The 25,476-nt window shown below is 37.5% G+C and overlaps 1 protein-coding gene across 1 annotated transcript in view; it reads left to right on the top strand.

The window, feature by feature from the left end:
• ROS1 (ROS proto-oncogene 1, receptor tyrosine kinase) overlaps nt 1–25,476 on the top strand; it is a 474,496-nt gene that overhangs the window by 399,079 nt on the left and 49,941 nt on the right. Inside the window, exons 43-44 of the mRNA XM_053712162.1 lie at nt 433–636; nt 1,096–1,230. Of these exons, the coding sequence (XP_053568137.1) occupies nt 433–636; nt 1,096–1,230 (339 nt within the window). The remainder of the gene's footprint in view (nt 1–432; nt 637–1,095; nt 1,231–25,476) is intronic.

Genomic DNA, 25,476 nt, shown 5'->3' on the forward strand with positions numbered 1-25,476 from the left:
CGTTTGCAGAATAATGCAAGTGAAGTCAGTGTTATGTGATTATTTCATTAGGTTTATAATGCAGTTTAGCAAATGTTCTTGTTCATTTAACTTAGTTTAATTATATATTCTGTGTTATATGATTATTTGATACTGTTTATAATGCTGTTTAGCATTTAAAGTCTTCATTTCAAAGCTTTAAAAATAATGTATTAGGTGTGACTGTGAATTTTGAGAGGGGTTTTGAACCTAACTCCCTCACTTCCCATTAACTTACATTATAAACTGGGTTTCAATTTACAACGGTTTCAATTTACAACCATTCCTTCTGGAAACTAACCCCGGCGTAAACTGAGGGCTACCTGTATATATACATTAATTTATCTTACAATGAACAATCCTTAACACCAAACTATAGTACCTGTAACATTCATTTTGTAAACTATATTTTAGAGATCTGGCTGCTCGCAATTGCCTGGTGTCTGTGAAAGAATATGATAACCTTTCAAGGATTATAAAGATTGGTGATTTTGGACTGGCTAGAGATGTGTACAAATATGATTACTACAAAAAAAAAGGAGAGGGTTTTTTACCTGTTCGATGGATGGCACCAGAAAGTTTGGTTGATGGTGTATTTAACAGCTGTGCTGATGTTTGGTGAGTACCATCAGTTTCAAAGTTTGATATACAAACTGCTTGGAACTGGAAAAGGTTTCGATTTTGGAATTCATATGGCAAAAAGAATATTCTGTTATTTCTATTTTTTGAAATGCGTCATTATGCAGAAAAGAATGAGATAACCAGCTCTAGGAAAATTTGCTATATCCAGATGAGTGACAAACATCTTTGTTTCCATGAAATAATTTGACATTATCTTTTAATTATAGGCTAAATAGTAAATGATGGTAACACTTGGCCTTTGTAAAAGTTGCAATATTTTTTTCCATTTCTTTTCTGTTGAGTTGTGTCACTTGAGAAACCCTTGTCAATCAAGGTAAAAAATATATCCAGTAAAATAGAAATAATAAGCAAAACACATGCTATCCAGCAATTTATATATGCAACACCAACTGAAACAAGACAAAAGTAATTTGGTTTTAACTCTGTGTCTATTAGGTCCTTTGGAGTCCTCCTCTGGGAAGTATTTACTTTGGGTCAACAACCTTACCCAGGATACTCCAACATTGAGGTTCTACATTATGTACGTTCAGGACAAAGAATGGACAGTCCAGCAAACTGCCCAGATGATATGTGAGTAATTCATGCACAAATAATATATCACCCAAAGTGTATTTAATGATGATTTGGATAGAACAAATAAAAAAAAACTAACACTAACCCCATAAAACCTACTCACGGTTCCTGAAGTCCGGACATCTGTCTTAATCCAGGCGGCAACACCTTCATCCATCTCAGGGACATCTTCTATCTTCATCCCGGCGGAGCGGGGCTATCCTGGACAGCGAAGATATCCTGCGTGTAGCATCCTCTTCATATGGGCACTGCCGTACGCTGAAGTTGAATGCAAGATAGCCGTTTAAAAAAAAAAAAAGTGCCTTGCATTCCTAATGGATGATTTGATTTTTCAAATTCAAATCAGCCAATAGGATGAGAGCTTCTGAAATCATTTTGGCTGTTCAAAACAGCCAAAAGGATGAGAGCTACTGAAATCCTATTGGCTGATTTGAATTTGAAGAATAAAATCCGGGGCGGTGGATTAGGGGTGTTTAGACTTGGGGTTTATGTTAGGGTTTTAGGTTTAAACGTAACTTTCTTTTCCCCATGGACATCAATGCGGTTGCGTTACAGCGATCTCCATTCCGCGATCGCAGGTGTTTGTATTTTTCTAACACTCTCTCCCCATTGATGTCTATGGGGGAAAGCGTGCACGAGCACATAAACTCAGCCCTTGGCTTTTATGCGGTATGGAGCTTAACGCACCATAACGCAAAGTACAAGGAGGCTTGCTTTTCAGTAACTCGTAATGGCAGCACTATGGAGAGTGCAAGAATGCAAATTGTTTTGCGTTATTTTCGCACCCTGTTTAGAACAAAACTCGTAATCTAGGTGTATATCATTAACTACAAATTGCAAAAAAACTAAACCTCAAAAGTAACAAATACCCATAGATAAGCATAATTTTGGTAATTATTGTATCCATCTAAAACTAGTAAACATGTATATGTACTAACTAGAGCATATGTCAGGCTTAATAATTTAAATTGTAATAATGAGCAAGTTACAAATTGTGGGAAGCTTTAGTATTATTTTTACTACAGAAAAGGCCTTCAGATTTTTTTTTAAATATTTTTATGCTTTGTAGTAGAGGAATTCCTTCCCTTATTCTAGTATTAGTATTTGGAAAACAGAGAACAACCCCAAGGCAACAAGTAATCAGTGAAAGTAATAGAAGAGACATCTTCTATAGCAATGTGTTTGAGAATTTCTCCACACTAAAAAGGTTAATAGCAAAGTTTAATTTCTCATTGAAACATACCATAGGTTGAACATTCTTGTTTTTTTAGAACCAATGGAATGGCAATTCTAAGCATTTTAAGAGCATTAATAAATGCACATGATTTTCTTTATAATATTTTATTTCTAATCCTGTAGTTTATAACATGGATTATGCCATTAGTAGGGAGACACAGTACCTACAAAACTATAACAAATTATTTAGTTTTAGGGCAAATGAGCTAACAAACAAACTGAATATGACAATGATTTTCTTTGAAGATGTATTTATTGTAAAGCAATGTAAATAAATTAAAGTCGACTGTGATTTTTTTTTTTAAGCAAGCCTTTTAGAGCAAAAATACAGGCCCATGGACTGGACAGAGCACTATCAACAAATATAATGTTTCTGGTATATTACATGAATCTGTGTTACTTTTTCTAATCATGCAAATTATCGGCTAGATTACGAGTTTTGCGTTAGGCTTTAAAAGTAGCGTTGGCCGGTCCTAACGCTGCTTTTTAACGCCCGCTGGTATTACGAGTCTTGCAGGTACAGGTGTACCACTCACTTTTTTGGCCACACTTGGAAATACCGCAAATCCACTTACGTAAATTGCGTATCCTATTTTTTCAATGGGACTTGCATAGCGCCGTTATTACGAGTCTGACAAAAAGTGAGCAGTACACCCTCTCCTATCAAAACTGGTACCGCATTTTAAAGTCAGTAGTTAAGAGTTTTACAATACAACGCCGTAGCATAAAACTCTTAACTAAAGTGCTAAAAAGTACACTAACACCCACTACCTATTAACCCCTAAACCGAGGCCCCCCACATTGCAAAAACTAAATTTAAAATTTTTAACCCCTAATCTGCCGAACCGGACATCGCCGCCACTATAATAAATATATTAACCCCTAAAACGCCGCACTCCTGCATCGCAAACACTAGTTAAATATTATTAACCCCTAATCTGCCGTCCCTAGCATCGCCGACACCTACCTACATTTATTAACCCCTAATCTGCCGCCCCTAGCATTGCCGACACCTACCTACATTTATTAAACCCTAATCTGCCGCCCCCAACGTCGCCGCCACTATATTAAAGTTATTAACCCCTAAATCTAACCCTAACCCTAACACCCCCTAACTTAAATATAATTTAAATAAATCTAAATAAAAATAACTATCATTAACTAAATAATTCCTATTTAAAACTAAATACTTACCTATAAAATAAACCCTAAGATAGCTACAATATAGCTAATAGTTACATTGTAGCTAGCTTAGGGTTTATTTTTATTTTACAGGCAAGTTTGTACTTATTTTAACTAGGTAGAATAGTTACTAAATAGTTATTAACTATTTAATAACTACCTAGTTAAAATAAAGACAAATTTACCTGTAAAATAAAACCTAACCTAAATTACACTAACACCTAACACTACACTATAATTAAATTAAATCCCTAAATTAAATACAATTAAATACAATTAAATAAAATTATCTAAAGTACAAAAACAAACAAACACTAAATTACAGAAAATAATAAACAAATTACAAGATTTTTAAACTACAGGTAATTACACCTAATCTAATCCCCCTAACAAAATAAAAAAGCCCCCCCAAAATAAAAAAGCCCTACCCTACACTAAATTACAAATAGCCCTTAAAAGGGCCTTTTGCGGGGCATTGCCCCAAAGTAATCAGCTCTTTTACCTGTAAAAAAAATTACAAATCCCCCCAACATTAAAACCCACCACCCACACAACCAATCCTACTCTAAAACCCACCCAATACCCCCTTAAAAAACCTAACACTAACCCCTTGAAGAGAAGAGGTGTGCTGCTACTGAAAACTTCCGCTGGGCAAAGGAAGAAGGGTAGAACAGACCAACTCCTAATAGTAGGGGTGTGTGGAGCCAACCAAAAAGCGGAGGACTACCACAATGCAAAAATGAAAGAAAACTGATGGCTACTGAGCAACAGAAAAAAATGGTAGTTTATTCCAATAAAAATGAAAGACACGACAAAACAAACCAATGGAGGGGATCAGCAATCTTACATGTTTCGCGCACACAAGCGCTTAATCATAGATGCTAAATACAAGTAGGTACAGCTGTTACATTTAAAGGGCAGTACACCAATGAAAAGCTTTGTCTGTTAGGTGACATAACTAATAAGTGTCACACCGGCTTCCAATTGAATTCTAAAGTGACCAACCTCTGTAGATGTAACAGTTCAGAATAAAAACATACACAATATACTTGTGAAGATATGGCAATACTTGGCACATAATAAATAATGGTATAAGCACAATGTAAGCATATTTGTAAATATATAGAGATGTGAAAATAAATATGCATAATTCAAAAACAAGATACAAATTTTTTTTAGCAGCAGTTCTCATTGAAATAAAAATACCATATAATAGCTCATATGGTATAAGTATGACACAAATGGATATGTGAATTTTTACCCTAGGCAATTCAGTTCAGAGGTAGTTTCTTAAATTCCTTTCATAAGCGGGTAGAGGAAGATGTGTTAAAATTGGAGGAAATTTGTAATTCTGCCAATTTTAAGTCTAGACAGAATTTGACTATTCAGGAACGATTGGCTGTGAGGGACTTAGCAGAGAACAGCAACATTGTCATCCATAATTCTGATAAAGGGGGCAATGTTGTTGTTCTCAATAAGTCTGATTATATGTCAGAGGCCAATAGGCAGCTTTCTGATAGAATTACTTATAGAAAACTTGAGTCTGATCCAACAGTTATCTTTTCTAATCAACTTAAAAAACTTCTTGAGGAAGCTGTCTCCCTGGGCATTTTTACAGCTGAGCAATCTAAACATCTTTTACCCACACATCCTATTACACCAATCTTCCATTACCTCCATTTGTCTCCACCAGGCCATCCAATCATTTCAGGCATAGGCTCCCTTTTGGAGCCTGTGTCTGAATGGATTGACAGCATTTTACAACCACTAGTTACCAATATATACAGCTACACTAGGGATTCTGGCCATCTCTTGGATATTTTGCAAAATTTTGTGTGGCAGGCAGGCTATAAGTGGGTAACATTCGATGCTACCTCCTTGTATTCTTCTATACCTCATGTGCACGGATGCCGGGCACTGGAATTCTTCCTAAATAAAAATACATCATATAAAGATGAAGCTAAACAATTCATTGTGGAAGTAGTGGAGTTCCTACTTACTCACAATTATTTTATTTTTGACTCTGTTTATTATTTACAATGTCAGGGAACAGCTATGGGGGTGCAATTCGCCCCCTCATATGCAAATTTGTTTGTGGGTAAGTGGGTGCTCCAACACATATATGATATGGGAGAACATTTTAGGTCCGGCATTCTTCTGTACATGAGGTATATAGATGATCTCATTTTTATTGTGAGGGATGGCTTTCCTTTTGATGATTTTCTGATTGCCTTGAATGACAATGATGTCAATCTTAGATTTACTAGGGAGTTACATCAGGAAGGAGTGAACTTCTTAGACCTCCATTTATATGGTGACATCATCACACACAAGATTGTGTCTACTACATATAGAAAGGAAATGGCAGGTAATACCATACTCCATGCCACCTCATGCCATCCTCAGCACCTAGTTAGATCTATCCCCAGAAGTCAATTTATTAGGCTTAGACTTAATGCTAGCACATTAGAAAATTACATTCAAGGCGGTAATGATCTCATTATAAGATTAAAAGCTAGAGGTTATAATGACAGAGAGTTATATAAAACTTTTGAGGAGATAAAGGATTGGATACTGCATTCTAAGGGATTATCTCCCAAGATAGACAACACTAGTGGCTCTGTTGTCACCAGAATAGGGACTAACAAGGACAATATTAATATTAATAAAAGTAATAGTAATAATAAAAACTATCTGGATAAACGGAGCATTATCTTTTCAACCCAATTCTCTCCCCAATACAACTCCATATGCAGTATCATTAAGAAGCATTTGCATATATTGAAGGGTGATGAGGTCTTGCAGCCCTATATAAAGGAATACAGATCTGTTGCTAAGAAACCACCAACATTAGCTTCTAAGCTCTCTCCTAGTTTAGTTAATTCTAAGATTAAGTCTAGTGATAATTGGCTTAGGGGTAAAGGAAATTTCAGGGCACATCTCTCGAATTATATTACTTGTGAAACTATGGATTTTACGAATAGGTTTTGTAGCAAAGTCACAGGTGAATGTTTTGAGATAGATTTTTATGCCACATGTCTCACTAATTACATAGTGTATTTATTGGATTGTCAACTTTGTGGGGCCCAATATGTGGGACAGTCAACTAGAACTCTTAGGGACCGCGCTAGAGAACATCTAAGAGATATAAAAATCTTCAATAAAGATTCTGCTGTAGCAAAACATTTTAATCTCTTTCATTTCACTAATGTACCTAGGCTTAAAATCAAGGTCATTGACTTAGCAAGAACTCCATATCGAGGAGGTGATATATCCAAGATGTTGGACAGGAAAGAATTATTTTGGATCTATAAACTAAAAACCAGATCACCATCAGGCATGAATTTGGAATGGGACATGAGATATTATGTTGACTAGGTAGATACTATCGAATGTATTGATGGTTATACATATATTTTCATATTAATACATACTTTAATACATATCCCTAGTTACATTATTTAATTCCCTCTCAGAGTGTTTGTTTTTTTCTTTGTGCTTTATGTAGATTGTGATAAGCCTAGTATGGTTATGTATTCTTGCATGTGTGTTTTTTACACACTTATATGTAGAAATGTGTGCACATGTATGGGTATGTGTATGCATATCTTCTTATGTATTCACATATTCTTATAGGAAGGACCAATTTCTGGGCTCTTACTGATTTAATGAATTGACCTATCATTTATTTATGTACTTATTCACATATCCATTTGTGTCATACTTATACCATATGAGCTATTATATGGTATTTTTATTTCAATGAGAACTGCTGCTAAAAGAATTTTTTGTATCTAGTTTTTGAATTATGCATATTTATTTTTACATTTATATATATTTACAAATATGCTTACATTGTGCTTATACCATTATTTATTATGTGCCAAGTATTGCCATCTCTTCACAAGTATATTGTGTATGATTTTATTCTGAACTGTTACATCTACAGAGGTTGGTCACTTTAGAATTCAATTGGAAGCCGGTGTGACACTTATTAGTTACGTCACCTAACAGACAAAAGCTTTTCATTGGTGTACTGCCCTTTAAATGTAACAGCTGTACCTACTTGTATTTAGCATCTATGATTAAGCGCTTGTGTGCGCGAAACATGTAAGATTGCTGATCCCCTCCATTGGTTTGTTTTGTCGTGTCTTTCATTTTTATTGGAATAAACTACCATTTTTTCTGTTGCTCAGTAGCCATCCGTTTTCTTTCATACTAACCCCTTGAAGATCACCTTACCGGGAGAAGTCTTCATCCAACCGGGCTGAAGTCCTCAACGAAGCCGGGAGAAGTCTTCATCCAAGCCGGGCAAAGTGGTCCTCTAGATGGGCAGAAGTCTTCATCCAGACGGCATCCTCTATCTTCATCCATCCGGCGCGGAGCGGGTCCATCTTCAAGACATCCGACACAGAGCATCCTCTTCCAACAAAGTCTTCTTACTAAATGATGGTTCCTTTAAGTGACGTCATCCAAGATGGCGTTCCTTCAATTCCGATTGGCTGATGGAATTCTAACCTAGTGTTAGGTTTTTTTTAAGGGGGTATTGGGTGGGTTTTAGAGTAGGGTTGGTTGTGTGGGTGGTGGGTTTTAATGTTGGGGGGATTTGTCATTTTTTTACAGGTAAAAGAGCTGAATACTTTGGGGCAATGCCCCGCAAAAGGCCCTTTTAAGGGCTATTTGTAATTTAGTGTAGGGTAGGGCTTTTTTTATTTTGTTAGGGGGATTAGATTAGGTGTAATTAGTTTAAAAATCATGTAATTTGTTTATTATTTTCTGTAATTTAGTGGGGGGTTTTTTTGTACATATAATTTTATTTAATTGTTTTTAATTGTATTTAATTTAGGGAATTAATTTAATTATAGTGTAGTGTTAGATGTTAGTGTAATTTAGGTTAGGTTTTATTTTACAGGTAAATTTGTCTTTATTTTAACTAGGTAGTTATTAAATAGTTAATAACTATTTAATAACTATTCTACCTAGTTAAAATAATACAAACTTGCCTATAAAATAAAAATAAACTCTAAGCTAGCTACAATGTAACTATTAGTTATATTGTAGCTTTCTTAGGGTTTACTTTATAGGTAAGTATTTAGTTTTAAATAGGAATAATTTAGTTAGTGATAGTAATTTTATTTAGATTTATTTAAATTATATTTACGCTAGTGGGGGTTAGGGTTAGACTTAGGTTTAGGGGTTAATAAATTTAGAATAGTGGCGGCGATGTTGGGGGCGGCAGATTAGGGGTTAAGAAATGTAGGTAGGTGTCGGTGATGTTAGGGACGGCAGATTAGGGGTTAATAATATTTAACTAATGTTTGCGATGCAGGGGTGCGGCGGTTTAGGGGTTAATATGTTTATTATAGTGGCGGCGACATTGGGGACGGCAGATTAGGGGTTAATAAGTGTAGTTAGGTTGCAGTGACATTGGGGAAGGCAGATTAGGGGTTAATATATATAATGTAGGTGTCGGCGATGTTGGGGGCAGCAGATTAGGGATTGATAAGTATAATGTAGGTGGCGGCGTTGTCCAGAGTGGCAGATTAGGGGTTAATAATATAATGTAGGTGTCAGCGATGTCCGGGGCGGCAGATTAGGGGTTAATAAGTGTAAGATTAGGGGTTTTTAGACTCTGGATTCATGTTAGGGTGTTAGGTGTAAATGTAAATTTTATTTTCCCATAGGAATCACTGGGGCTGCGTTAAGGAGTTTTACGCTGCTTTTTGGCAGGTGTTAGACTTTTTTTCAGCCGGCTCTCCCCGTTGATTCCTATGGGGAAATCGTGCACGAACACGTTACACCAGCTCACTGCTAATGTAAGCAGCGCTGGCATTGGAGTACGTTAATGAGCAAAATTTTGCTCTACGCTCACTTGTCTGGTTTGTAAAAACTCATAATACCAGCACTGTCTGTAAGTGAGCGGTGAGCATAAACTGCTCGTTAGCACCGCATAGCCTCTAACGCAAAACTTGTAATCTAGCCGTATATTACTATACTAGCCAGATATTTAATTTTAGATGGATAATTTCATTATTTTGAATTTTTCTAGAAAACATCTAAACCTTTTCAGTTTTCTATTAATGTCTCACAAATCTACTTTCTTGAAATTTGAATTATGTAATAGATTCTTCCTCCTTTGGGACATATGGGTTATTACCTTTAGATCTCTATTAGAACAGGAGTCCAACCTTTCTTTACATTAGGCACCCATCAAAACGCCAGACTACAAGTGGATCGCTAATGATAGCGTATGGTGCAATATGAATATTGCTGGACCGCACTAAAATGTCCATGTTAAAACAGATCCCTATGGTGCGGCCTTATATTCAAATTTCAAGATGAAAATTATGGCTTGAGCTCAAGTGCAGGCCAAAATAGCGCTAGAAAAATTAGCACAACCTGAGACCTTCAGTAAAGTATTAGTGTTGCCATTCTGTTGTTTTTAGGGTAGGATAACCGTATATATAAATTATTTTATATAAAGATGGAGGAAGAATCACACAGGCATTTCTTGCTTCTATGTCTTTATTATACTACACTGCTTCTGCTTCCTGTGTCAGGAGGAAGGAGGAGGTAACAACATCAAATAAACTTTATTTACAACTTCTGTTAACATACAATGTATACAGGGAGTGCAGAATTATTAGGCAAATTAGTATTTTGACCACATCATCCTCTTTATGCATGTTTTCTTACTCCAAGCTGTATAGGCTCGAAAGCCTACTACCAATTAAGCATATTAGGTGATGTGCATCTCTGTAATGAGAAGGGGTGTGGTCTAATGACATCAACACCCTATATCAGGTGTGCATAATTATTAGGCAACTTCCTTTCCTTTGGCAAAATGGGTCAAAAGAAGGACTTGACAGGCTCAGAAAAGTCAAAAATAGTGAGATATCTTGCAGAGGGATGCAGCACTCTTAAAATTGCAAAGCTTCTGAAGCGTGATCATCGAACAATCAAGCGTTTCATTCAAAATAGTCAACAGGGTCGCAAGAAGCGTGTGGAAAAACCAAGGCGCAAAATAACTGCCCATGAACTGAGAAAAGTCAAGCGTGCAGCTGCCAAGATGCCACTTGCCACCAGTTTGGCCATATTTCAGAGCTGCAACATCACTGGAGTGCCCAAAAGCACAAGGTGTGCAATACTCAGAGACATGGCCAAGGTAAGAAAGGCTGAAAGACGACCACCACTGAACAAGACACACAAGCTGAAACGTCAAGACTGGGCCAAGAAATATCTCAAGACTGATTTTTCTAAGGTTTTTGGACTGATGAAATGAGAGTGAGTCTTGATGGGCCAGATGGATGGGCCCGTGGCTGGATTGGTAAAGGGCAGAGAGCTCCAGTCCGACTCAGACGCCAGCAAGGTGGAGGTGGAGTACTGGTTTGGGCTGGTATCATCAAAGATGAGCTTGTGGGGCCTTTTCGGGTTGAGGATGGAGTCAAGCTCAACTCCCAGTCCTACTGCCAGTTTCTGGAAGACACCTTCTTCAAGCAGTGGTACAGGAAGAAGTCTGCATCCTTCAAGAAAAACATGATTTTCATGCAGGACAATGCTCCATCACACGCGTCCATGTACTCCACAGCGTGGCTGGCAAGAAAGGGTATAAAAGAAGAAAATCTAATGACATGGCCTCCTTGTTCACCTGATCTGAACCCCATTGAGAACCTGTGGTACATCATCAAATGTGAGATTTACAAGGAGGGAAAACAGTACACCTCTCTGAACAGTGTCTGGGAGGCTGTGGTTGCTGCTGCACACAATGTTGATGGTTAAGAGATCAAAACACTGACAGAATCCATGGATGGCAGGCTTTTGAGTGTCCTTGCAAAGAAAGGTGGCTATATTGGTCACTGATTTGTTTTTGTTTTGTTTTTGAATGTCAGAAATGTATATTTGTGAATGTTGAGATGTTATATTGGTTTCACTGGTAAAAATAAATAATTGAAATGGGTATATATTTGTTTTTTGTTAAGTTGCCTAATAATTATGCACAGTAATAGTCACCTGCACACACAGATATCCCCCTAAAATAGCTATAACTAAAAACAAACTAAAAATTACTTCCAAAACTATTCAGCTTTGATATTAATGAGTTTTTTGGGTTCATTGAGAACATGGTTGTTGTTCAATAATAAAATTAATCCTCAAAAATACAACTTGCCTAATAATTCTGCACTCCCTGTATAGGCTACAACACTGTAAGAGCACTTTCAGTTTATATCTCAACACCCCTACTTGCTCTCAAGTGTTTAATTTTGCATGTTTCCCCCTTTTAAACATATTCATACATTGCATGACTTACATTCCAAACATATAACTCAAAAACTTTTCTAACTTGAATTTTGTTGCAGGCTTTGTCATAACATCTGCTACCATCTTGTCAGTTGGACAATACTCAAGAACTATGTTACCTTCACTGATCACTAATCGAATGAAGTGGTACTTGATATCAATGTGTTTACATCTCTGATGGCAAACAGGATTCATTGAAAGAGCAATTGAACCCTGATTGTCTCCAAATATTTGTATTGGCTCATAATGACACAGTTTATTCATTCCTTTGAGTAACAGCCAATGCCATGTATTCAGCTTCACATGTAGATAAAGCAACTGTGGGCTGTTTCTTTGATTTTCATGGAATCAGTGAACCATTCTTGGTTAGGCTAAAGCAGTATCCAGTGATACTCCTCCTATCATTCACATCAGGGGGTCGATCCGATATAAAGCGTCGCCCGCAAAAGCCGGCGACGCCAATAATTGCGCGGATTTGGTATCCTATATACGGCGTAAGCTAGAAGTTACGCGCGTATATTTCTGCCGTCGCCCGCAGTTTTTTGGGCCATAGGCAGGTATACCAAACCCGCGCAGTTTGGTATCCAATATGCAGCGTAAGGACTTACGTGGCGAAAATGGAGAAAACTTACTCCATTTTCACCTCGCCACAAAAAGCAGCCGTAAGAAGCCTTACGCTGACTATTGGAGCCCCGTAACTCCCTAAACTAGCTGCTAAAATAAACCTAACACCTAACGCATGCGCAATGTCTATCTCCCTGTCAACCGCGATCTTCTAAAATAAACCTAACACCTAACGCATGCGCAATGTCTATCTCCCTGTCAACCGCGATCCCCCCCCCCCCCCAAATCCCTAATAAAGTTATTACCCCCTAAAACGCCGCTCCCGGACCCCGCCGCCATCTACATAAACTAACCCCCTACTGTGAGCCCCTAAAACCGCCGCCATCTACCTTATCTATCCCGTAATCTGACCCCTTACACCGCCGCCACCTATATAAAAATGATTAACCCCTAATTTAATCTACCTACCCCGCCGCCAGCTATGTTATCTATATTAACCCTAAGTATATTATAGTTAATATAGTTATTACATTATATATATTAACTATATTAACCCTAATTATATTAGGGTTAATATAGTTAATATAGTTACTATAGTATTTATATTAACTATATTAACTCTATCTAACCCTAACACCCCTAACTAAATTTATATTAAATTAATCTAATTAATTTATAAACTAAAATATTCCTATTTAAATCTAAATACTTACCTATAAAATAAACCCTAAGATAGCTACAATATAATTAATAATTACATTATAGCTATGTTAGGGTTAATATTTATTTTACAGGTAAATAGTTAATTATTTTAACTAGGTATAATAGATATTAAATAGTTAATAACTATTTAATATCTATTATACCTAGTTAAAATAATTAACTATTTACCTGTAAAATAAATATTAACCCTAACATAGCTATAATGTAATTATTAATTATATTGTAGCTATCTTAGGGTTTATTTTATAGGTAAGTATTTAGATTTAAATAGGAATATTTTAGTTTATAAATTAATTAGATTAATTTAATATAAATTTAGTTAGGGGTGTTAGGGTTAGATAGAGTTAATATAGTTAATATAAATACTATAGTAACTATATTAACTATATTAACCCTAATATAATTAGGGTTAATATAGTTAATATATATAATGTAATACCTATATTAACTATAATATACTTAGGGTTAATATAGATAATATAGCTGGCGGCAGGGTAGGTAGATTAAATTAGGGGTTAATCATTTTAATAGAGATGGCGGCGGTGTAAGGGGCTTAGATTAGGGGTTAATAATTTTAATATAGATGGCGGCGGTGTTAGGGGCTCACTTTAGGGGGTTATAGATATAATATAGCTGGCGGCGGGGTACGGGAGCGGCGGTTTAGGGGTTAATAATTTTATTAGGTTGCGGCGGGGTAAAGGAGCGGCGGTTTAGGGGTTAATAGCATTTTTATTGTTAGGCTAGTGAGGGGGGATAGCGGATAAAGGGTTAGACAGTGCGGGCTATGTTAGGGAGGCGTGTTAGACAGTGCGGGCTATGTTAGGGAGGCGTGTTAGACAGTGCGGGTGTTTTAGACTTTAGTCAGGTTTTATAGGCGCCGGCAGATTCTAACGTGGCGCAAGTCACTGGCGACGCCAGAAATTTGTACTTACGCAGATTTCTGGACATCGCTGGTTTGTGAGACTTACGGCACGTTAGCATCTGACGGCGACCTATATGGGATGGCTCGAGTTGCGAGCTGAAACTGCGGGCGACGCCGGTTCCCTCGCTTGCGCCGCAAACTGCGATCGATATCGGATCGCGCCCCAGAGGCCCAATCGGCATCACTATACATCTCAAGTTTCAAGTTTTCACTAAATTTTTTGTAGCACAACTCATAGTCAGTAGTACGCTTTAATTACCTCATCACATGCTTAGCTGTGGTTAGATGTTGTTCTGTTGGCTCTGATAAGTATTGTGACAGTTTACTGATCACCCAGCTTAAATCTGGCCTTGTACAAGTCATAACATACAGCAAGCTACCTACTATCTACTGGATCATTGTGATCATTTTGGTTTAGTTTTTGCTTACATGGTGTCGATCTGGGTTTGCAATCTATCATTCCAAACTTCTCCAGAATCTTTAATATGTATCTCTTTTGATTCATCTTTACCAAACCATAACTTTGTTCAAAATCAATACCTAGGAAATGCTGTAAGCATTTTTTTCATGTCATTGAGTACTGTTTCTTCATTGGCATCGATAATTAGATCATTAACCCATATTAACAGTATTACTCTATCATGTCCAAATTGTTTGACATATACACAGTGGTCTGCTGGATTTTGTTCAAACCCATTCTCATTTAAATAATCATGCAGCATCTTGTTCCAATTTCTACCTGATTGCTTTAGACCATACAATGACTTCTTTAATTTTAAAACTAGTTTCTCATTTTGTTTGCACTTTACCTCAAATCTTACAGGCTGTTCCACATAAATCTCACAATCAATTGGGGCATGCAAGTAGGCTGTTTTCACGTCCATCTGGTGAAGAGGTAAATCATACTGTGCTGCCAGTTGCATAAAAATACATACTGATGTAATATTTGCAGTTGCAGAAAATACTTCCTTGTAATCAATTCCCTTTACTTGACTATAACCTTTAGCAACATATCTGGCTTTGTATGTTTCTGATCTATCAACATTGTTTTTTAATGCATATAGCCATTGAACGTTTACCTTCTGGTAAAATGGTCAAAGTGAATGTGTCATTCTCTCTTAGTGAATCCATTTCCTCTGTAATAGCATTAAACCAATTCTGTGACTGAGGTAAGCTCATAGCATCTTTAAAGTTTTGTGGTACATCAAACACTCTGTAACAATAATCAATGTTTGTTAGTATCTGATCATCTCATTCAAAATCTGAAACATAGTCTTCCAAGTATTGAGGAGTTTTTCTGTCTCTTTTAGGGTAACGTGTATTATGGTCACTCCCTGCCTGTCCATTGTCCTCACTCTTCAAAGATTCTATTTCAGAAATTTGGACTATCTCTGGACACTCAATTTCAGTCTGATTAGTCTTAAGTATAGTGGATGCATAGCCCTCCCTATGGCAATACTCATCATCATGTAACAGATCAGTTTGAGTCTGTCTTTTAGCAACTTTCTTTGTGATAAACCTCACAAGCCTGTGTTTAAAGACCTTTCGAGTGTCTGGATAAAACACTAGATAAGAGGGGCTGTTCTTGTCATATCCAATAAAAATCCCTCTCTCACATTTTGAACCTAGTTTCTTTCTGTCAAATTTGTATGCAAAACATTCTGACCCAAAAACTCTCATCTTAGAAAGGTTAGTTTTTCTGCCTGTCAAAGGATAATAAGGGGTTTGTGCTAACCGGTTATTAAAGCACCTGTTTCAAATATGAGGGGCAGTCATTACTGCATATGTCCATAACTCTTTTGGTAATTTACTCTCAACTAACAGACATCTTGCCATTTTAAATAGCGTTCTCCAATTTCTTTCAGCATCAGCAGTCCCATTCTGATGGGGTAAGGTGCTGAGGTCTCATGTCTTATGCCTCGTTTACTTAGCAGTGACTTAAAACTATTTGCTATAAACTCAGTACCATTGTCAGATCTTATACATTTTAAGACTCCATATGGGGCTGTGTTAGCAATAAACCTTTCAGTGGCTAACACTGCATCACTCTTGTTTTCAGAAAATATACAAATACTGCACCAGAATAATCATAAGCGAATGATATTGTGTATCTGAAACTTTCTCTAGCTTGTGGTTCTATAGGACCTGCTAAATCAGTATGCACTAGTTCTAATGTAGCTGTGGCTCAGGTAATTTTCCCTGAGTGCAAACTTCACAGTTTAGACTAGACTTATCAATCTTACCTTTAATTGTCATTCCTTCTACCACATTTTGTAGTTTTGCAATATCATCATAATTACAGTGACCTAAAATATCATGCAACATTTATCATAACATCCATGTCAACTGTCATAATTTTTTTTTTTTTAAATTCAATATTTTTTGTTAACAGAAAATAAGATTACAATATCAATTTTCAGACATTTAGCCAAAATAATACTTAGTTAGATTACAAACCAGTAAATATTCTGCATGTTCATCATTTCAGCAGGTATTTCAACAGTACAAATTGTCATGAAATTAACATGGAAGGTTTAAATAATATATGAAATGAAAGGGTGTGGAGGGTGAGGGGGGGGGGGGAAAGGGGAAAGGGGTTTTCGCTAGACAGTAGAATATTCGTTTCCAAACTAGTATTAATTTTAGTGTTTAGAGTAGCTATCAGTCCTGTCTCCAGAGAAAGAGTATGTTGAGAAATTGGTCTTTTCTAGAGTAATAGCTATGATACATCTCCTCCAAAGCAAGGACATGGTTAACCTCGTCTAACCATTGCTGAAAAGTGGGAATTTGGGATTTTTTCCATAGTCGCGGGATCAGTCTTTTTGCACTATTTATTAGAATCTGAAGTAAGGAGTTTTTGTACTGGCACCTAAGATTGGGGAGGTTGTGTAACAAGATTGTTTGGGGTTCGAGTACTATATTTTGGTTTAATTTTTTCGAAATGTGTCTTTCAATTTGTTCCCAGAAGGGTCTAATTAGTGGGCAATGCCACCAAATATGAGACAGAGTAGCTTGTTCCCCGCACTGCCTCCAGCATTTAGGGGATACTGATGGGTAAATTCTATGTAGACGTGTGGGCGTAAGATACCATCTGGAAATTAACTTGTAGTTAGTTTCTACAATGTTAGCTGAAATTGAGGATTTCTTAATGGACATAAAACATCTCTCCCACTCCTGATCATCTAGCTGTAAATTCAGTTCTTTTTCCCAAGATGATCTAAAGGAAGATGGTTTACGAGCTTCTAACATCTGTAATAATTGGTACGTGAAAGAGATGAGGTGTCTAGGGGTTATAGGGAGGAGGCACATTGTTTCATAAGTTGTAAGTGGTCTAATGAAGTTTGGCTTCTGGGGGTGTGACTGTAAAAAGTGTCTAATTTGAAAGTAGGAGAACCAAGTGTCTAGTGGGGGGCCTATGCTATTTCGTATATCAATAAAGTTTTTAATATCACCCTCTTTCATTAATTGAAAAATTGGTAAGTATGAGGGTTGATCGTCTTTAGTAGCAGGTCTAGTATATTGAAGTCCTGGGAAAATTTTATTATTTAATATAGGTGTAAGAGGTGAGATAGGAGTCGAAATCTGGTTGTGGGTGTTTAAGAGTGTATCCCATATACGGAGTGTTTCTGCGATAAAGATGTTTTGTGTAATTTCTTTTGGGCGATATCTACTAGGAATCCAGCAAATATCTCGCATGGTAGCGTCTGATAATTGTTGGGCGTACATTGATACCCATCTCTTAGGATTTTTAATTTGGTTCCATGTGGCAATGCGTGATAGATGTATTGCTTTGTAATAATTCATTAAGTTAGGTATACCTAAGCCTCCCTTCTGTTTAGAGAGATATAAAGTGTGAGTGGATGTCCGTGGTTTGGAGTAAGACCAAATGAAATTATTGATCTGTTTTTGTAGGTTCACTAAGTATGATGTTGAAGGTATAAGTATCAAAGTTTGTAATATATATAGTATCTTAGGTAGTGTAGTCATTTTGATCGCATTTACCCTACCTAGCCAAGTCAAGTGTCCCGATTTATGCCAATTATTTAATTCGATTTCTATCTTTTGTTTTAGGGCCTTATAATTCAACTCGATGGTGTCCTTTATAGTGGGATGAATGGCTAATCCTAGATATGTGATGTGGTTTGCTAAGGGGAAAAGTGTTTGGGAATTGATGTATCGATTGTCTTCATGTTTTAGATGAATGGGCATAATCATTGACTTCCCCATGTTAATGGAGAAATTAGATAATTTTTTGTATTCAGTTAGGATTTCAGTGAGCGCGTGTAAAGATCTTTTAGGATTCGTCAATGTAAATAGGATGTCATCCGCAAACAACAAACATTTGGTATTGCACTCACCTATACTAACTCCCTCTACTTCAGATGAGGCGCGCACCCTTGCTGCTAAAACTTCCACTGATAGGGCAAAGAGTAGGGGTGAGAGGGGGCATCCCTGCCTGGTGCCATTGTGTATTGGGAAGCTATGTGATGTTGTATTGTTGACTATTACTTTTGCGTTAGGTTTGGAGTATATAGCTAAAAAAATTTCTATGAATATTTGAGGGAGACCAAATTTATGTAGAGTGGACCACAAAAATTGCCAGTCCACCCTATCAAAGGCCTTCTCGGCGTCGGTTGATAGCAAGACGAAGGGGACATGTTCAGATGAGGAAAGATGTAAAATATGTAGGAGTCTGGTAGTGTTGTCTTTGGCTTCGCGTGAGGGGATAAATCCCACCTGGTCTGCATGTATCAGACCAGGTAGAAAACGTTTTAACCTATTTGCTAAAAGCTTGGCGAAAATCTTAACATCTACATTTAGTAATGATATGGGTCTATAATTTGTCATTTGGGTGGGATCTTTGCCTGGTTTGGGAATTACTGTTATATTTGCTTCTAACATATGGCCAGGGAAGGGAGAGCTGCCATTCATTGTATTGAAAAGTTGTAGTAGGTGCGGGCATATGTGCGGTGAGAGATTTTTGAAGAAATTCGGGGTGAACCCATCTGGGCCTGGTGCTTTCCCTGGGGCCAATTGTTTTATAGTGTCTTGTAGTTCCGAAAGCGTGAAAGGGGATTCCAATTCTGCTTTATCTGAATCTGATAGTGAGGGAAGGATCACATTTGTTAAGTAGTTATCTATTTGTTCCTGTTTGTTAGTGGGGTTGGATTTGTCTAAATTATATAATTTGCTATAGTATTCTGAGAAGCCGTTTGCTATGTCTTCGCTTTTATATTGATCTTTTTTATTTACATCTTTGATTGTTCTAATGAAAGATTTGTAAAGTTTTTTCTTAAGTGACCTAGCTAGAAGTTTACCCGCTTTATTTCCTTCTGCAAAATATTTTGCATTTAGCGTGAGTGCCCGTCTGTGTGCATTTTTGTCAAGATATTTGTTGAGTGCTTCTCTAGCTTTTTTCAGTTTATTTAACAGGTCATCTGAAGATGGCTTCTTTTTATGTTCTGTTTCTGCCAAGGAGAGCGAATTAGTGAGGGATTTATAAATTAGTTCCTGTTGTCTGCGATGTTGAGCTATCTGTTTAATTATTTCCCCCCTTATAAAACACTTATATGCCTCCCAATTATTGGTGTGAGAAGTGTCTTGTGGGATGTTTATATCGAAAAACAGGGAGGTCTTCTCTATGATAGATAGTAACATTACAGGGTCAGTAAAGACTATATTGTTTAGTTTCCATGTATCACGTGTGCCTGGTTTTTGGGGCCAGGCGAATGAGCTCAGCACCATCGCATGGTCTGACCAAGGTGTTTGAGATATTTTGGCGTCTATCAGTAGTTTCAAAGATGACTGGTCACATAGAATCTAGTCTAGTCTTGTGTAAATTTTTTGTGGGTGCGAAAAAAATGTATAATCTCTTGTTGTGCAATGTGTCATTCGCCAGATGTCAAAGGTTGGTACAGTTTGGAGTGCTTGCCAATTCGCCTTGATCATTTTAGATGGCATGTACGATTTCCCAGAGGATACATCGAGGGATGGATCCACCGGGAAGTTCAGGTCCCCAGCAATAAATATTGGGCCCTTTGCTAAATCAATTAACATGTTCATCACCTTTCTGAAAAAGGCAGGTTTGGGGCAGTTTGGTGCATACAGATTTAGGAGTGTCAAAGGTCTACCATAGCAAGTGCCCACCACCAACAGGAATCTGCCCTCCTCATCTTGCTTAGTATGTATTAGTTCAAAGGGGAGGCCTCTTTTAAGTAATATACAAACCCCATTTTTTTTTGTTGTATTGGAGCTAGTGAAATATCTATCGTAGTGGCGCGAAGGGAGGGTGGGTACGTGTTTTTTCCTAAAGTGGGTTTCTTGTATAAAAACAATATCTAAGCCCTTTTTATAGAAGTCATGTAATGCGATTGATCTTTTTTGCGTAGATAAAAACCCCTTAACATTTTGCGTCGCCATATTAAGTTTATTGAGTGTTTGAGGTTTTGGCATATTGCTTTGTGTATAATGGAAGAATATGTCTTATAGTCCACGGCAAGATAGGAAGTCACTGGTTAGAATTGCTAGCGAGGGGGGGGGAGTAATAGAGGGTGGAAGTTAACAGAGATGGAAGGGAGAGAAAGGGAAGAAGAGGTGTAAGGGAGCAGTTAGGGGAGGGAAAATATTGTCTCTGGTATGAAGGAGTAATACAAGGAGAGGGAGGGGGAATGAGTTGAAACAAACACAACAACAAAGAAAATAAAGGGGAAAAAAAGAAAAAAAAAAAGCCCAAGTAGGGGTGATCAACAGGGGTCATATAGTGGTCTGGTAAGGCTGTAGCATAAATGCCTATATAACATATAGCAAATGTAAAGACTTCTATAACTTAATAAAGGTAGTGATCAAAATTCTTTCGAGTCACCTAACTAATAGTCTTCCTGATGGAACATGCTGTGCCTTTGGGGTAGGACTAGCTAATTGAAACTTGGGAGATCATTAGGTCTGCTATTGTTAATCTGTTATAGTTCACTAACTGGGTAACAATAATGAGGTATTTTGGTCTCTGCATCAAGATGTCATATCAGGTTTTGTATAGAGGGATGATGGGTCATCCCTACCACAGGGATCTCTACCCCTTTAGCGGAATGTCTTCTTTTAACTTAAGTATTTAATATTTGAGCCAACAGGGCCAGTACCCTAACAACAGCCAACGTGGGAAAGTCAGCTTCAATGGGTCAAGAGTTCACAGAAACAGCCAGAATACTTATATCTATAACCTGAGTGTGCTATGGTCTCATACCGAGGTGGTACAGTATAGAGGAACAGTTAACCTTTGATTGTATTGTTGTTACCATAGTGTAGTCTGGAGTTTTACTAGCTTATTGACCATCTCGGGAGCTCTTCTTAAGGCTGATCTAAATATCTGAGGGTGTGAAAAACTATATACATGTTAAACAATAACTATAGAATACATTTTAACAGAACTACAAGTAGAGATAATGCATTGCATGTTTTAGTATTTCTTATCGTATTTAAGTGTAACAATAAATGCTCAATCTGTCAGCAAACAATGATAGCAGTTCTCTGAGTCCTTTTGAGGATGTAGTCTATTGATAGTTGGAACTGGGAAAGTATAAAATAACATAAAAAGGAGAGAACAACATCAACATCACATTAAGCATTTTGTAATGTTTCTAAAAGTACCAGTATATCAAAGGATACAGTTAGTTTAACTCTTGAAAAGTGTTAAGTCAGTCGTACAGTTTCAACCAATTTGGCAGATGGTAAGAACCAACATAATTACCCTCCTCTTCTTGGAGAGGCTGTTCAAGTTTTAGCTGTAGAGGGTCTATGGAGAGAAGTTTTCTTAGTGGGTGGTGTTTTGGTGATATCGCTCCATGTTCTGTGTTTGGTGACTGGAGAGAGTCTTTTCCTCTGGGGGTCTGCATCTTTAGGATCAGTCATTGTGGGTTTTGGTGGTGGTATGTCCAGGTTGCTGCAGAAGGAGTTTACATCTATTACTTGAGAGCATTCATGTCTTTTCCCATTCTTTATCACTTGGACCTGTACTGGGAAGCCCCATCTATAGGGGATATTTAGTGACCTGAGGTGTTGTGTTAGAGTTGCAAACTCCCTTCTTCTCTGTAGGGTCAATATAGACAAGTCGACGAAGAATTTTATTGTAGCACCTTGGTAGGTGAAGTTTTGTTGTTTGCGAGCTTGTTGCAGAATGAGTTCTTTCTCCTGGTATTTAGTGAAGCAGATAACGACATCTCTGGGAGGATTTGTTTCAGGTGGCTTTGGTTTTAAGGAGCGGTGTGCTCTCTCCATTTGTATTGTTGTGATATCAGGATGATCTGCTTCCAAGAGAGATCTAAATAGGCCGTCTAAGTAATTTCTCAGGTGCGGGCCCAGAACTGTTTCCGGTATTCCTTTAATTCTTATATTATTACGGCGGGTTCTGTTTTCGATTTCGTCTAATTTGATTTCCAGATCTGAGATCTGCCTCTGTTGTGAGCGCATTTTGTTTGACATATTAAGCATTTCTGCCGTCATGTCTTCTCTGTCACCTTCCAGAGTGTCCACTCTGCTTCCCAAGTCTGTAATTTCTCTTTTAAGTTCAGCACACTCCTCTTTTATACAGGATTTCACCTGATTTATAAGTAATTCCATTGCCCTATAAGTGATAGGGCCTTCTTTAGTCGATATCTCTTCATTATCACTGTTCTGAGACATTGTGCAGCTTTCTTCCTGCATCTTGTCTATGTTAACCTCTTGCACTTCTTCAGTGGGTTTCTGTTTATCTATAGGTTTGAAGAAGGTATTAACGTTGCTGTTAACTGGTTTATTGACTTTGTCCTGCTTAGCTATTCTTCTAGTTGCCATCTCAGATCAAACATGTGTTATAAAGTATTGGTTGATTTCTGTGTGGATATGTATAGTGCTGTAGCGTCTTGAATCTCTCTCTAACACTTGCTCAAAGTGCAGTGAAAATAAGTAATCTCCAGCTGCTTGTTTCATAAATGCTTATTATAAGCTCCAATAATTCCTTTCTCTTTTAATTGACTGTGGCGTTTATGCTCCTGTTATAAATCCATGTGGGGACATGTAAAGGATACTATAACTGTTCATGTGGCCTCTGTATGTATTTTGCAGGCCTATTCTCTGCTGGGTATGTATAATGTCCATTTAGCAGTAATTAAAATATATCCCTGCTGGTTCAGGTTATTTGCCTTATGAGTGATAATTCCCTTTGACTTTTGTAGCAGGATCTTTGTCTTTCATTGTTATTATTAGTAAGTTCTCTGCCCCCAAATGTAATGATACACTCTGATCATTGGATCTAGTCACCGTAACTTATTATATTATATGAGTGAAGCGATTTACCTTGATGAGCTGGTTCGCAAGACTTGTTTGCTCTGTGCGGTCGTATCGCAACTTGCCTGCTCCTTAATGGCCTCAGACTCTGCATCGATTTAGAATACCTGCGTGCTCCTTTCACGTCGTGTAGGCCGCGATATTTGCGGCGTTGCAGAAGTGAGTTCAGGTGATCGGATAGTACCGATGTGCAGTGCGGGTGTTTCTTGTGTTGATATACCTGTTTTCAGGTCATTTTAGGCGTCCGGTCATGCCGATTTAGTGCCTTACTCCTCACCACTTGCTAGGAGCTCAGTAAGGTGCGGCCATCTTAGATGGCGTTCCGGCTCCGCCCCCAACTGTCATAATTTTTAACAAAAGTATTCAGATAGTAAAGTCTACTGTATTTCTGGATCGTGAAATTGGTACCATTCTTATGAATGAGTTCATTCCTGCCTTGCTGGAAGTTAACTGATGCTCCACTGTTTGTTGCTGTCTCTACAGAAAAGATGTCTTGAGGGTATGTAGGTATGTACAATGCATTCTTCAGTTTCATCTTCATTTGGTTCCCCTTGCTGTCAAGTGGACAAACCTCCGCATCGCCTCTTCTCAGTGCCACGCCTGTTGCCTTTTTCCCATCTGCGAGCTCCATTGTATGTTTCGCCGGTTTAAACATTTTGTCAAAGTTCTTAAACTTTCCAATATCAGTAATTATATGGGATGTTGCTCCTGTATCAACCATTAGTCCTTTTGATATTATCCCATCTAGCTGGTTATCTTTAATTTTGAAAGCAAATGAGTGTCTGTCGTCTGCGTCATCTGTTGCTCGTCTGACATTGTCCCTCTTTTTGCTTCCGCAATTTGCATCTTTGTGTGCTGAGCTCTTGCAATAGCTACACCACAGTGATTGACCTTTATTTGTATTGTTTGAACACTCTCTGGCCCTGTGTCCATTTTTTCCACAATTGTAACAAACATACGGCTAGATTATGAGTTTTGTGTTATGAGGGGTGCGGTGCTAACTTCCACGTTATTGTCACTGCTCACTTCCCTACAGCGCTGGTATTACAGGTTTTTAAAAACCCGGAGTTATCAGGCAAGAAGTGAGCGTAGAGAAAAATTGTGTTCCATACCGCACTCCAATACCAGCGCTGCTAAAAGCTGCGGTGAGCTGGTTTTTCGTGCTCGTGCACGATTTCCCCATAGACATCAATGGGGAGAGCCGGCTGAAAAAAGCCTAACACCTGCAATAAAGCAGCATAAAGCTCAGTAACGCAGCCCCATTGAGTCCTATTTAGAAACAAAATTTATGTTTACACCTAACATGAACCCCGAGTCTAAACACTCCCAATCTTACACTTATTAACCCCTAATCTGCTGCCCCAACATCGCAGACACCTACATAATGTTATTAACCCCTAATCTGTCACTCCGGACATCGCCGCCAAAATAATAAACATATTAACCCCTAAACCGCCACACTCCGGCCTCGCAAACACTAGTTAAATATTATTTATTCCTAATCTGCCGCCCCTAACATCGCCGCCACCTACCTACATTTATTAACCCCTAATCTGCCGCCCCCAACGTCGCAGCCACTATACTAAATTTATTAACCCCTAAACCTAAGTCTAACCCTAACCCTAACACCCACTAACTTAAATATAATTTAAATACATTTAAATAAAACCTACTATTAATAACTAAATAATTCCTATTTAAAACATAATACTTACCTGTAAAATAAACCCTAAGCTAGCTACAATATTACTAATAGTTACATTGTATCTACCTTAGGTTTTATTTTTATTTTACAGGCGTTTGTGTTTATTTTAACTAGGTAGAATAGTTACTAAATAGTTATTAACTATTTACTAACTACCTAACTAAAATAAATACAAATTTACCTGTAAAATAAAACTTAACCTGTCTTACAATAAGACCTAACCTTATACTACAATTAAATAAATTACGGTACCTAAATTAAATACAATTACCTAAATTACAAAAAAACAAAACAC

The sequence above is a fragment of the Bombina bombina genome, chromosome 4, assembly GCF_027579735.1.
Source record: "Bombina bombina isolate aBomBom1 chromosome 4, aBomBom1.pri, whole genome shotgun sequence".
Lineage (NCBI taxonomy): Eukaryota > Metazoa > Chordata > Amphibia > Anura > Bombinatoridae > Bombina > Bombina bombina.